The sequence below is a fragment of the Rhipicephalus microplus genome, chromosome 1 (assembly GCF_043290135.1).
Source record: "Rhipicephalus microplus isolate Deutch F79 chromosome 1, USDA_Rmic, whole genome shotgun sequence".
Taxonomy (NCBI): Eukaryota; Metazoa; Arthropoda; class Arachnida; order Ixodida; family Ixodidae; genus Rhipicephalus; species Rhipicephalus microplus.
This window is the reverse complement of record NC_134700.1, coordinates 211,664,609-211,679,304: the sequence shown is the minus strand read 5'-3', so window position 1 is coordinate 211,679,304 and position 14,696 is coordinate 211,664,609. Positions and strand designations below refer to the sequence as shown.

Here is a 14,696-nt window from a genome sequence, read left to right as displayed (position 1 = left end):
CGGTGGTCGCGTGAAACGCGAGCCGCACGGGATCTTGGTTGACAGCTTCAGCGCCGTGGGAAAAATCGCGATGGGTTGCTTTCCGATGGTGAGTAGATTTCAGTGAATCTCTTCGGTGATACGGTAAGGACGTGGGCGGTACAATGATTGATTGTATATAGATATATCCAATGCGAAGAATTTGCCACTGCAGTATGCCAAGTGGGCCATCATATAGCAGTTACTGGTGTTGACAATCTTGCATATGCTCTTTTCTAATATTGCTAGGCAGATGAGCCAGAAGAGACTGTGATTAAATCCGCAATACTTGTCGTTCCATGTGATAGAATCATTTGATTCGGCCTCTATGACTACTAATTTTTGTGATTGCTGTCAGAATTGTAGAAACATGGCTCTTTATCGAGGAATCGCAGAAAAATTGAGCTGACGCCGAAACGCGGCTATGGAACAACAAAACAAGCTGCTCTTGGACAGTTCATAGACGCACCGGTTCGTGAATCACTGTTGGTTTTAATAAAGAAAGCCATGAATATGAATCATGCACATTACTCTCTCTGAATGCCAATCATAATTTCGTGTATGTATTCGTGGTTATAGATATGCTCACTGTTGGCATCTTAATTTGTACCGTAAGCGTGTTGAATAAGACTATTCCCGATCAGCAGACGACGCATACGGATGAAAACGAATATTAAACGCTTACATTAGTCGCAGCCTTACGAATCACGCTTAGGCAAGTAAGAGACTATCAAGGAGCGCGCGGTAGCTTTACGAGAAAACAAAAAGCTTTATTTTCATTATTGTTGCACTGCAACGTCTGCAACGTGCATTCCTTAGTTGCCAACCGGCTCATCCAACCACAGACGGGCAGGAACCACAGCCCTGTCTGCCACTTTGCAAGATGCGCTTCTTGTGGTTGCTATCGGTGCACTTACGGGCGTTCTGTCATAGCTGCTGAAAGTTGGAAATTTTCGCACCCGTGTGTCTTAGCGCCGCGCTCGTGTTGCAGTCCGGCAACCGACTGGGCTTCTCGCAAGTGATCAAGAAGCCCAAGTTCGTGTACGTGGAGGGCATCCGGCTGTCGCCCACGCTCACGCAGGAGAACATCGTCTTTTCACTGAACTTCGACCCCCAGGACACGGACATCGTGATCGACTCGTATCCCGGCTGCGGCAGCTCGTGGGTTGTGCAGATCGTCTACCTACTGCTCAACAACGCCCACCTCGGAAAAATCTCAGAGTCGCTTACCAGGGAGGTCTGCTACCTCGAGGCGGAAGGGAACCTGGTGCGAGCACCATGCGTGATTGATTGTTTTCCCGATCGCTGGTTACGATGCGAGCTAAACAAGAACGCACAGAAAACATGTCTCACTCAAAGTTACATGCACCGAATCCAAAAGCTACTTAGCAGTTATGAATGAGAAAGGTGGTCAAGTCACAGGATAAGCGTCAGCTAGGACACGGGAAGTTTTAGCGCGTTAAAAATGGCATGTTAAGAAAATGATCGGCTAGTTCACTCTCGTACACTCTAATAAAAAATAAGACTCCCGACCTTTTTTTATTTTTTTTTGGCTTGTCACGCCTATGACTTTCTTTGAGGAGACACGTCAACTCTCTTTGGAGGACATTATACTCTCTTCGGAGAGTTGTGTGATCTACAATAGAGTTAACGTGTATCTTTAAAAATAGTCATGCATGGCATGTCAGGACTCACAAAAAGGAATGACAAATAACCCTTTTTTTCTAATAATGCTGAAGAAAGGGATGTTTTCATGTATACGAGTGACTGTCGTGTCGCACAAAGAGACGGAGAGTATTAAAGAATGAGGAATAGCGTGATCACCATTCTCCTTGCAGTGTGTCGTAGTTGCACTTTCTATGCTATACATTGACTGAAAAGGGCAAAACACGTAAGGGTCAGTTCATACTTAGGCTGCACAGTCGCACTGCAATGGCAGAAGACTTTACGCTACTGACTGGTCCCGGGGAGAGAGGGGTGAGCCGCAAGTGAGAGACGAGCGGGATGTCACCCACCCTATGTGAAGCGGCAGGGCGGTTTGGTAAATATACCCAAAGTTGTATTGGCTGTCTCTTCACCTGCAGGTCGACTCGTACAAGGCTCCACGCATCATCAAGACACACCTGCCGTTCAACGGCATCGCCTACACCCCGGCTGCCAAGTACATCTACATCGCTCGCAACGTCAAGGACTGTTGCGTGTCCATCTACCACATCATGAAGACGTTCCCAGACGACTACCAGTTTCACAATGGCACCTTTGAGGATCTCTTCGAGTGCTTCATCCGCGGCGAGATGGAGTACAACGACTACTTCGATCACCTGCTGCCCTGGTGGAGCTACAAGAACGAGCCCAACATACTGTTCCTCGTCTACGAGACCATGAAGAAAGAGCCCAAGGAGCACGTGCAGATCATCGCCAAGTTTCTGGGCGGAGTGGCCAACGATTTCATTCAAGAACAGTCCAAGCTGCAGTCCGTGCTGCGAATGTCCAACATCCTCTTCATGAAGCTCAAGACTCGCGACTACGCCGCGGTCATGCCCAAGAGGAAGTTCTTCGTTCGCGAAGGCGTCATTGGTCAGTGGAAGAACTTCTTCACGGGCGAACAGTCGCGTCGCATCGACAACAAGTTCTTCCAAAGGACCGTCGACACACCGATGAATCTGCTCTGGAAGGGAATGGGCGTCTTCGACTGACTACTGTCGTATTTTTTTTAAGAGAAGTGGACTGAACCCTTGTAGCTTTTTCATTTTATTTTTTTTACAAAGGGACGGAGTAGTTCGCAGGTAGTCTGCAGTTCGAATGACAAGGGGTGGGCGTTAAATGAGTGTCGCAATAAATTGTGTAAACTTCCCAATTATTTGATGTGAATGATGTGAAGGTTACGAAAAGCTGGTGTGGCAAGGTAATGCGGGTATACTGTTAGGAATATATCTGTGTCCAGTTCATTCAGAGAATGCAGGATCCAGCTGACGAAATAAGTACATATCTGTGAGTTTTGCCTACTTTCAGCATGCACGTTGAGATACTCAAAAGAGTCGCTCTAAGAGTGTGCTGTGGTGCCAAGCATTGTAAAAGTGCGTACTACCACTGGCGCATGGGTCACAATTTCATCAGCTCATTCAAACTGGTTGTGTTGTCCTGGGACCTTTATTTTCTGCTGAAACTTGAAATGTTCGAAATTATTTAGGGCTATCTAAATAATGTCAAGACTGCGCGGAGCACGCAGCACTGTCGCAGCGCAACCAGGAAGAACGTGCTTTATGGAGCACGTTCAAAACCCTCTTATGACTATGCAGGTACAGTTGCGAGATGAACATTGCCATAATAATCATGAGCGCATCAATAAAGATTTACGCCACTATGTAACAGATCAAACTCGTAAGCCAAACTCGCTTACCCCCCCCCCCTTACACGCACGCACGCACGCACACACGCAAAGGAAGGAAAATAGAGGGAAAAGAAAGGCAAGGAGGTTAACCAGCCTATAGGCAGCCGGTTTGCTACCCTGCGCATGGGGGAGGGATGGGGGAGATGAAAGAGAGCAGAGAGGGAAGATAGAAACAGCACATTTGGCAGACACGCAAAGGAGCTTAGCGAGCGCTGTATGTAGGCGCAGTGTTAGACAGACAGCAGAGTTGATGGGCACCTATGAAGTACTGGCTTCTGCTGCTTTTGTTAAGTTTAGAAAATTTGTTTCTTCCTCTTATTCTTTGTTCTTTCATCTCCTTTCTGCTTTTTATTTTTTTCTCATTCTGTCTATGCCTTGGTCTTTTGTTTTTCTCCTTCATTTTGCTGTTTTTCTCTCTCTCTCTCACCATTTCCTGTTTGCTTCCATCCTTTCAATCAATTTTCCCCAAGACCTATTTCTTTCTCCTTTTGCACTTTCTGTACTTCTTGCTTTCTCGTTCTTTCCCCTTTTCCTCTCCCCTACTTTTTTTCCCTCTACATCATCTTCACATCTCTCCTTCTCACGCTCACTTACCTCCCCTACCAATTTGCTACACCATATTGTACAAAGCTATGCAATGCCCTGATAGCGCGTCTGGATTGCCGAGAGATTATGATGCTCGCCTTCAGATCGACGGTACGTGGGTTCGAATCCCGATTCATGAGAAATTATTTTCAAGAATTTATGTTACTTTTTGTATATTTAAATCTACTTCTCCCTCTCTGTACTCGTACTATCACCCATCAGAGTTACTACAGGCCACGCCCGATATATCGGCACACGTGTTCTGGGCGTGAAGTAGAAGAGGACACATGTGAATATACAGAGAGCACATGTCAGATAATGGTGATTTCCGTTTCCGCGAAATCGCGGCGAGCGGAAGCTGTCAAAAAATCTCGGCACCAACCACTTATTCCCGGCACAATGGCCCCAGATGGGCGCCTGTATAGAGAATTCACAACGGATGCACAAATTAACCTAGCACCCCCATCACCACCAATATTTTGTACCGATAACTTGGACCAAGCATTTACATCGCATTGTGCGTTAGAATACTTTTTATTACCGTTTTATTGAAAATTATGTAGAAGCAGCAGACACTTTCAAGTACAGTCAGAGGTATCAGTATTAAGGTCACGAACACAATAATAGCGAAATGGGGGCACTTTACGTCATTCACTTGTAACAGTGTCACAACACACTAAAAAGACTCGACACAATAATTTATGAAAATACATTCTTCTTGCGCAGTATCCGCACAGAACGTTCTATATGGCGGGAAACACGTTGTATTCGCTCCAGAGGCGGGCAATGGCGGTGCTCTTGGTTCGCTCCTGGAAGGCGAGGTCCATGCGCTTGGACTGTCCGCACGTGAAGTAGTTCTTCCAGTAGCCAGCCGTCGTCACACGTGACAGTATCCGGTCGGGTGAGGTAGAAGAGGACCCGGCAGTCGGTGTCATTCGGACCTGCGATTAGGACGTACTGCGTTATGGTCGGAAACTTCGCGTATCTATGGGCCCCAAAATAGACGTTGCAACAAACGCGCTGGAGTGGGGAGATGTGGGGAGTGCTCTGGCGGTGGCTGCACTCTGCATATTGTGCTCTAGAATCGCGCAGATCTACGTGCCCTAGGAATACAGCGTTCCTGAGAAGCTGAAACATAAGGGGCAGCTTCAACTCCGACACCATGTATCTTTAATCTCGTGGGCCAGTGAATTCGGGTGTTTCTGTGATGACCATACGTGAGGATTTGTATGGGTGGTCGATTTTCGATGCTAAACAGACACCAAAACCCAAAGGAACTTGCCCGGGTGTGAACCAGTATCTCGGTAGTTTTCAGCATAAGAGCATCGTGTGTAGGAGGCGGCTTCATATCGCGTTGGGGTACATTCAAAACACTCTTGCAACGTTAATAATAATAATAATAATAATAATAATAATAATAATAATAATAATAATAATAATAATAATAATAATAATAATAATAATAATAATAATAATAATAATAATAATAATAATAATAATAATAATAATAATAATAATAATAATAATAATAATAATAATAATAATAATAATAATAAATACTATACGTGTGGTTTTACGTCCCAAAACCACGATACGATTATGAGAAACGCTGTAGTGGAGGGCTCCAAAAATTTCCACCCCATGGTGTGAACGTGCACTTACATCGCACAGTACATGGGCCTCTACCGTGTAGCCTCCATCGAAATGTGACCGCAGTGGCCGGAATCTGACCACCATAACCACTGCCCCACCAGGCTAGACCCAGCAGTATTAACGATCACCGTGGACCTTCAATACATAAACAACCTTTTCGTCGCCTTTGTTGCTCAGGAGCATAGAATTGCGAATCATATATGAATATCAAAGCAAGGTGGTTGGGTTGGTCTGGTAAATCATTTGAAATTCAGAGCTTATATGCACATTTGACGTTGTACGGGTAGCCATCACCTTCAAGACGGTATGATGACAGCATTATTCAAGCAGATGGCGCCTCCCGGTCAGCTAGGAACCTCCCAATGTCGTGTCCTTAAGTAAATGTCACTCACTCGCATAGGTTGGCAGGAAAAATAGAGTTCACGAAGGCTCATGTAAGAAATGCATTTTGCACTTAGCGGTCACTGATACTCAGATTCACCAAAAGTTCCCTCAACCAGGCTCATTCGGACTGAGATTCACTGAAATTTCTCTACCAAACTCACTCGCTATCCATCACACCAAAATATTGTGGACTCGTGCAGGCAAAGACTGATGGATATATCGGAGCCTAAGTGAGTTTGAGCGAGTCAACTCAACAGTTCATTAGTGTGCTATCTTTTTCGGCCATGGTTTGAAAGCTCTTAAGAACCAATCTCTCTCGTACTCTGGCTCAACTTGCACTTTGTATATCGTATCCATGTATCGCACGCATTTATCTCGTACTTTAATATACGTGTTACAGTGCTTGCAATCTTGTAACACCCAGGTGATCGAAATTTCCGGAGCCCTCCACTACGGCGTCTCTCATAATCATAGCGTGGTTTTGGGACGTTAAACCCCACAAATCAATCAATCTTGTAACAATATTTTATTAAAGGAAGCGGTTCACACAATATATTTGTATGAAGAACTTCCGGTTTGAAAGCTGGGGGAGGTGTCTAAACTCACGCCCGGGATCAACAAATATTGAGCCGGCGTATGAATGACAGTGCATTGAAATACGTGTGCGTAGACATGTGCACTAACGTGAGGTAACAAAAGGCTGCTAGTACTACCAAAATTGAAATTATAGCAGTCAGACGAATCACTTGCAGATATCTGGTAACCAGGGTAGAACAATCATTCCTGTTTACGTTGCCGTGTTTTTACGTATTTACAACAGGGGCCCTTCCATTCCACTCAATTGTCACCGGTCGCTATTGGGCGCACCATCGCTTCGGCACGCTCAGCGAACGCCACTCACCTCCATGACGCGGGTGTGCTCAGGCCCGGAGGCGATGTGCTCGAGCACCTCTTGCATGAGCGCCACGTTGCGGCTGTTTTCGAAGGCGTCGCGCCAGCCGACGAAGCTGATGAGGCGCTCGACGTGGGCCCGAGACTCCATGCGCAGGTCCTCGAAGACGAGGCACAGCACGTGCGGCTCGTCACGGTGCGCCCACCACGAGGACACGTGCCGGAAGTAGTCGTTGCCGTGCACGGATCCCTGCAGGAACAGCTCGAGGAAGTCGTCGAAGCGGCCCTCGCCGAAGTCGTAGTCCTGCGGGAACGTCACCGCGTCGTCGAAGGCGCACGCGCAGCAGTCCTTTGGGTTGCGCAGCATGTAGATGTACCTGCGGCGTGGTTTGAGAACTCGCTTTCTTGATGCGCATCGAAGTTTTCACGTGCTTGTGTCAGACTAAACGACATGGAGGGCATTCCGCTTTTCAGTATCATCTGTTTCATAATCGCTTGAGAAATTAGTATATCCTTCGTTCCACGATAGATGCGCGCATCGTCACTCCTTGGGAAGACAACCTGCGAGCCTGAAGCAGACCCTGGGCCGCTATTGCTTGAGCCGCTGTAGCCTGTGAAACTCTGGAACAACGTCCTACCATTTTTTTTACTTTGTCTCTATCATTACGAATCCTTAACCTCGCTCACTCGTTATTACAACGTTTTTTGGAGTAATGATATGTCCGGCAATCTTACGTCCAGCATTGTTATCGGCTACAGCCATCTGTAACGAAATTTTTTAGCTTAAATTGTTTTCGTGAATACAAACCCAGAGGGCCATGCTGAATTCCTGCACTAAAATTTTCCACAGGAGAATCCTGGTGGTGACCAGACCACAATGATAAGACGATAGTTATAGCACGAGAACAAAACGACGACACAGAGACAAGAAGGAGACGAAGGACGCTCGTGTCCTTCGTGTCCTTTTTGTCCCTGTGTCGTCATTTTGTTCTCGTGCTATAACCATCGTCATGCCATACCAACTAGCCCAAGCTGCCACACTTCTAAGTTACGCAATGATAACTTACGAAAGGAACAACTTGGTGAATTACACTATAGAACGAATGGAATCGGTGAGTACTTGGCTTGAGGGTTGATGTTGAGCTTGGTGTAAGGCAGGTGCGTGCACAGCAACCTCGGCCTGCTCATAGCCTCGACCTCTTTGCCCTTCCACTCTATGAGCGGCGCGTCCACAACGAGGCGGGTGGCCGTCGATGAAGCGGTTACCACTGTGGAAGCCGTGTTTGAGGGCGGCTGTGGGGAGGGCCCCGGCCCCGGAGCCTGTAGGTGTCGAGCGCCGCGTGTGAGTAGATGCAACACGATGGCCACGGTCTTGGTGCCGCTGTTGGGGTAGCCCGCTATCACCACGTCGCCATCGTCGGGCCGCGCGCGCGTCGCGTACAGCACGTTCTCGCGCGAGAAAGAGCGCGGAACCAGCAAACCGTCCACGTCCAGGTACTGGGGACCCTGGATCTTGTCCAGAGTGTGGCCCATCCTCTGCGGTACTGTCACTCAGCCTGCGCCAAAGGGGTGTCGTAAGAACACGCCACAGAGGTCACGTGTAGCAGAGAGCAAAAGGATGATTGTAGGAAGATCGTTGAAGCTCAGAGTGAGGAACCGGATGATCAGGACATGTGACAAATGCAAATGCCTTTTCTAGTTTGTTCTAGTCATTGTCCTTTCGTGTTTCAGTCATAATTACGTGGAACAAAATAACTAGACCTACTGTCGAGCACTGCATAAGAATGCAAGCCGAAAATTTTCTCCGGAAGATATCACCTATCATCGCCTCTACAATTTAACTCTGAAAAAAAAATTGACCACACCCTAGGTGAGGCTACGAGTATGGTAATTGTCTACGTCTTATAGTCCCGGGAAGTAAAGTTTCTCGGCGTGGCTCTAGCATGGCGAAGTGTTTAGATAGTTGGTTCTATTAGGTTTGAATAATAATGTTTGAAACTTAGTGTGTGTTCGCAAACAACCTGGAGGTCAGAAGGAATACCTCTCGTCGTCATAAGTGTCGATAGTGCATAAGGTGTGAGCGATTTACGTTAACAGTCTTCGTTGAACGAGACATTGACTTAGCTGATGACTAGCCTACGGAATAATCCCTGGCTTTATGCCACTAGTGTTTTCGAGGCTAAGGCAAAGTGACGACGCGCCTTATACGCTTCTCATGACCCTTTGACCGTTTAGCGAGATCGCTACAACCACACAGGAACAAAAAATAAAAACATATATCGAAACTAAGGCAGCCATGTGCAACCAAGGGTAGGAAAGAACTACATAACGACACGAACAGTTGACGTAATTACCATGCCAGGTATGTCGGCTGCATCTTATGAATGAAGATAATCATTCGAGACGAAAACAGGAAGCTTCCGTTAGCTGTTTGCACTGTTAATAAACATGCACAATGAAATAACAAGAGCATGAAGAGTTGCTTACTTGGCGAAAAGCAATGAAAGGGCTCCAAAGAATGCGACGAGCTGCCTGATCGCTAGTCGTCCTCTTCTTCTCGAGGCTGCACGCATTGCACGTGTTGAGAGGCTCACGGCGCGAGCGTCGTAAGACTACAGTCTTCATTGTTTTTCAGCCTGGCCTTTTGCATGAAATGACCTGCTAATGAACGAATATTATAACAAACTTGTGATAAATTAATTAAATTGATTCATTTCAGTAGGTTGAAGGGGCACCATGAGAAGGAGAGATAGAGAGAACAAACATGTTTGTTTTGTGAACGTAGGTTTGTATAGATAGATAGATAGATAGATAGATAGATAGATAGATAGATAGATAGATAGATAGATAGATAGATAGATAGATAGATAGATAGATAGATAGATAGATATTGAAAATTAGAATGGTTATCGAGCATATGTTGGCTTAGTTGTTATCCTTCAAGAAATGGAAAAGAAGGAACGAAGGCCGAATGAGAAGGGGTGCAGAACAAAATGCGAAGGAAAAAAAAAAAACATCAAGGCAGCTTGGTGCTTGTGGCGCCAATCCTGAATGAAGTGCTGAGCTGTTTGTTTCTTTTGTGTGTGCCTTACAGCACATGGCACATACCGACTCTGGCGGACTGGTCAGGATGCCGTAAGTTTAAATTTGGTAGATAATTTGAACACTGAATGACTAATAAATAAATAAATAACAGGCGAAGAGTGGGTAAGACATAAAAAAAATTCTGATATCACTGTGCAGTTGTGGTAGTAGACCAACTGCGGAATTAACCTGATCATAGTAATCTCGAATGTGTTGAATTATAACGAACTTAACATGCTTTCTGTTTTTTTAAATATATGTATAATACTTATCGAATATTTGTTGTAGTAAACATTACCATGAGTACACTTAGAAGCATGAATGTAACTGTAAACCACTCAAAAACATTCCTTTAGCAGTGCCCTAAACCTGAGGCACCGAAGCTTAGTATAATTTTTGCAGTTAATTTTTGTCATATATCTTTAAAAGCTGAGTAACAAGTACGTCTTCTTTTAATATGTGTGTGTCTGTGAACAGTCAAAAAGTAATGTTTAATATTTTTATATCCCCGCAGAATTGGCTGAGGGGTGACATCGAGAGACGAGCCCTGTGTAAATGTTGAAAGGGGACACGCGGCATCAAAATTTGGTGATCGTAACTTTTGCTTGCCAAGACAGAGTCTACTCAGCCTTCTATTGAAATTTCAGATGCCGATATGCTGTCCATGTTGTTACGGCTTCCATCGCATCAGTGTAAGTTGATAGGCTTCTAATTGTGATTGCTCTTATATATCATATTTCTTGAAGAAATTTAATTATCGGGTCCCCAAGCGATGCTCGCGCTAGGGAATTGGTCATTTCATTTAACTCAAATGCACAGTGATGTGGTACCCATTACAATTTCAGGCGCTTGAGCTGAGGTGGAACTAACGTGCGTAATGTATTTGTGGCTCGTGATTTATATGTAGCTGTTAAAGCTGTACATACCTAAATATAGTCAGTAATTACGACCGCACTACTCGCGACTGTCGAGAGTTTTCGCAGCGCCGCAATAACAGCGAACAGCTCAGCTGCGAAAACGCGAGTGAAATCTGGGACCCTCACGCCAAACGACCAGCCGAGTGATTTAGAGGCAATTTCTACACCTGCCATTTCATCCTTCACAAAGGCATCCGTGGCTATTGTGTTTTGTGTTTGTGCATGCAGAAGGCAATCGTTCGGCCCATTTTCTGAAAACTTGTGGGGAATAAATTTAAATTTCGCGGAGAAAATGCTATCATATTCTATCATAACATTTTGAATTGAGCTATTAGTTGCAATCACCTCTCTAATATTCACATTTATAGCTTCCAGTTTCTTTTGCACAAAAGTTATTCGTGGGGTGTGAAGCCTGGGCAAATGAGCGAGAAGGAAAGAACCTAGTTCACTGATAGAGGCATATCCTGATCTTCGTACTGATAACTATAAAATTTTGGGAATGCTTGTAGAGCTAATATGCGGATACGACATAGCAATGTTGGCAGGTAAATAATGTCATAATGGGTTATGTAATGTAACGTTACTCACGTTTGTTTCACCTCATCTGAAGCGCCTTAAATAACTGTGGGTGTCAAGTCACTGTGGATTAAAGTCACTGTGGCATATTCTGTTCTTTGTTTATTTTTCCTTCAATTTATGACACATACTCCCTCTGGGGGATTTGACAATAATGCGTAGTTGAGAATTTAGGATGTCATTTTAAGAATGGTAGGTAAATGGCAGCTGGGCACCCTTCCTTCTTTCTTTTCGGTTTTTTGTATACTTTCCTACACTCTTGGTTTATTTTTGTATTTTCTAATTTCTTGACTGTTCTAAGCGATGAAGGCAGATGAGCAAAGGTAATGTAAAATATTAAAAACACGCACAAGCCCACATACTTTCTTGATGCGAGGTACGCAGAGAAACCAATAGATCCGTGATGGGTTCCGGTCCCTTATTCACAAAAACAACTTAGGCTAAAAACTTTCGTAACAGAATACTACATCCAGTAATAAGGCGGGACATATATCTCAGTGAAGCTGGCTGACCAATTAGAAAACGCATACAAGGGGGGCGGGAGTAAATATAAACACCAACAGTGCGGCGCGCTGTTTTTGTCACTCTCTGACCTTGGTGGTAATGAGATGATGTTAGATCGTTTTTGTTTGTGTCATAAATGACTATAGCAGCGTTTTATCATTATACAGGGTACAACCATTTGAAAGTAAGTGCGAAACAGCAGATAAAGTAGATGCTGCGGAATTCAGTCCCAGCGCTTGGCGCTGTTCTGATCGACAGGGTCATGCCAATGTCAAAAAGCCTTGATGGAGCTTTCAAACGTTTTCCAGACACTGTTCTCGGACCTTTTTTTGTATGTTAGGTACTCAAGCAACAAATGTTTCACGGACTGCATGGCACCGCAGCTCTCACAACATGGACCTGTAATTTGGTGGTCGTGGGAGAAACGACAGTTTGTGAAGGGAGTGTTCAAAATAAGCAGGCTTATATGAAGTTTCGAAATGCCATAGTTGCCGTCGAGGTAGCCTTATGCCAAGTTCAAGGCCGATGCTGTATAACATTGCACAGTTGTCTGACAGTCAACGCCATCTTCCGTTGCTCTCTGAGAGCACGTAGCACTATGGTGTAGTAGACGTTTCACTTTATTTAAGAAAAGAAACGGTTTTAGAAATCTGCCATGCGTGTGACAATTCCGAGCCGCTTTATCCGTTTTTTTCATCACCTGTTAAACCGCCAAGTCTAGAAAGCTATTGTAGTGGCACTTAATGTTACGCTTTAGATGCCAAATGGAGAATTGGTTTGCTGTGCCAGTGAACACAATATACTTTGCTTGTTTTTGTACTTTTCGCGGAAAGAGTTTCATGTACTGCTCTCGTGTGAGTGAAGATTGTGCGGCGTTGTATTTAGTGCAGCTCACCCTATGTAGGCGACGACGTTACTTGCTCTGAACGCCCTGAGTCTGTCTGTTTTGTCAAAAGAATGAAGAAAGAGGTCACGAGAAAAACAAGGGTGGGGACAGGGGCGTCACTTTATGCTCGTGTAGGCGAGCGCTGCAAGTATAACAGCTGGTCGAGGTACGTTCATCTTGAAGTCTGTTCCAGTGGTGGACCTCCCGATGCTGTTTCTGAAATGGAAAAGGAGACGGCATCCATGGATGAAACTCTAACGGCATCATCCATGACGTCCATATGGAAAACGTCACTCGAATTTCGTCAACAACTTGCCTGAATCGGGATTTATTTCATCGTTCGATTCGACCGCAAAAGTTATTATTGTTTTGAAGAACATGCTTTACATGTATCCGCGTCGTTGGTTGGGTTAGTAAACAGTCAATACTTAAACGGCAAGTCTAAGCAACGGTTATCGTCTGTACTATACGACTTATTTAGGCAGACAGGCTATTGTATCGTGTCGCTTCAAAGCTTTTTTAGTCAGTTGGAGGCAGCTACCTCAGAATGGGAAGGCCAACTCCTGCGATTTTTTGAGGTCAAGGGATCTCAATGAAATTCTCTGGGTACGTTGCTTTGCACATATCCGTAATTTATGCCAAATTACAGTTTTGAGAGATGCACTGATTGTTTGCAAATGAATTTTAAATATTTCCTCGAAAAGCTCACCTCGCTTGCCAGAATTATTGGCAACACTGTCTGTGTGACGTCATGTTGGCCTGTCCACGGAAGTGATGCAGCTGATGGCATCGCTATTTTGGCCGCTACAGCGTTTATTATGCGGCCACAAGGCGATGGTGGTGGTATTCGGCGCAAGTATAGCACAGGAAAGCTTTCTTCCTTCCTCTGTGCTCTTTCACAGCTTTCATACTCAGTGCCGACGGGACTCCGGCAGTTACCACATAGTACGTCATAAGCAGACAGGGTGCCCGGTTTGGTTTTGATTTCGGTATGGCACTTTTTTGCTTATTGAAAGTTACTTTCAAATTTCCTCAGCGTTTCAGCTATTGGGCTCATGACAAGAGCGTCTCAGGAACATAGAAACACCTTTACCTTGACATGGTCGAAAAATCACCAGAGTTGGCCTTTAAGCGTTATAGAGTATGACCACAAAGTGGAAGTCACTTCCCTATCCGCGTTGAATATCGAAGGTAATCGCTTAGCAAGTGCCATAATTCTGTCATCGGAACATTTTTCACTTCCAGTGACCAAGAGAAACCCCTATTGTCCCCCAAAATAGCTACAAATTGTCGAATATGCAGGCTATTGCAGCGCTTTAGACAAAGAATAACTCTTGAAACAAGGCACTGAGCGTTGTTTTGTCCCTGGGCTGGATCGTCTATTTCGCTTTACAACAAAAACAGTCCTGTCGGTTTAGGCTTTCTCGACCAAAGTGGTGTCACCGGCGAACTTCACTAACCTACTTTGCATGGAGCAAGACCACCAAACAAATAGGCTAACATGCTTCCAAAGAAGCGAGTCAGACCAAACTCGACCAAGACTGAGCTGCTTGATGCGATCGGTTGCCTGAAATACCAGACCACTGCCAAGTGGCGCACCATGCCGCGGCAACTACGTTCACTTCTGCATTTCGAACCACAGTCATTTAACATTTATGTCGTCTAACGGCTACAAAAAGGCAAAACGGTTCAGAGGAAAAAGTTATCCTTGTGCATAGAAGTGCATCCTCGCTTCATAGATTTTCATGCTACCATTGCCTAAGCTAGCAGCAACAGATTAATCGTTAACCGCAAGCAAGGCTCGCCG

The 14,696-nt window shown here is 45.0% G+C and overlaps 2 protein-coding genes across 2 annotated transcripts; one reads left to right on the top strand and one right to left on the bottom strand.

Moving 5' to 3' along the window:
- Window positions 1-8: 8 nt before the first annotated feature.
- LOC142805707 (sulfotransferase ssu-1-like) lies at window positions 9-2,730 on the top strand. The gene is made up of 3 exons (XM_075891207.1): window positions 9-88; window positions 1,010-1,285; window positions 2,103-2,730. Exons 1-3 carry the CDS (start codon window positions 71-73, stop codon window positions 2,712-2,714), a joined length of 906 nt encoding a protein of 301 aa, XP_075747322.1. The 5' UTR covers window positions 9-70; the 3' UTR covers window positions 2,715-2,730.
- Window positions 2,731-4,522: 1,792 nt separating this feature from the next.
- LOC142805691 (sulfotransferase ssu-1-like) lies at window positions 4,523-9,576 on the bottom strand. Its single transcript, XM_075891206.1, has 4 exons — window positions 9,410-9,576; window positions 8,043-8,478; window positions 6,933-7,299; window positions 4,523-4,935 (listed from the first exon to the last, which is right to left on the bottom strand). The coding sequence occupies exons 2-4, from the start codon at window positions 8,453-8,455 to the stop codon at window positions 4,738-4,740; spliced, it is 978 nt and encodes a 325-aa protein (XP_075747321.1). The 5' UTR covers window positions 8,456-8,478; window positions 9,410-9,576; the 3' UTR covers window positions 4,523-4,737.
- Window positions 9,577-14,696: the final 5,120 nt, after the last annotated feature.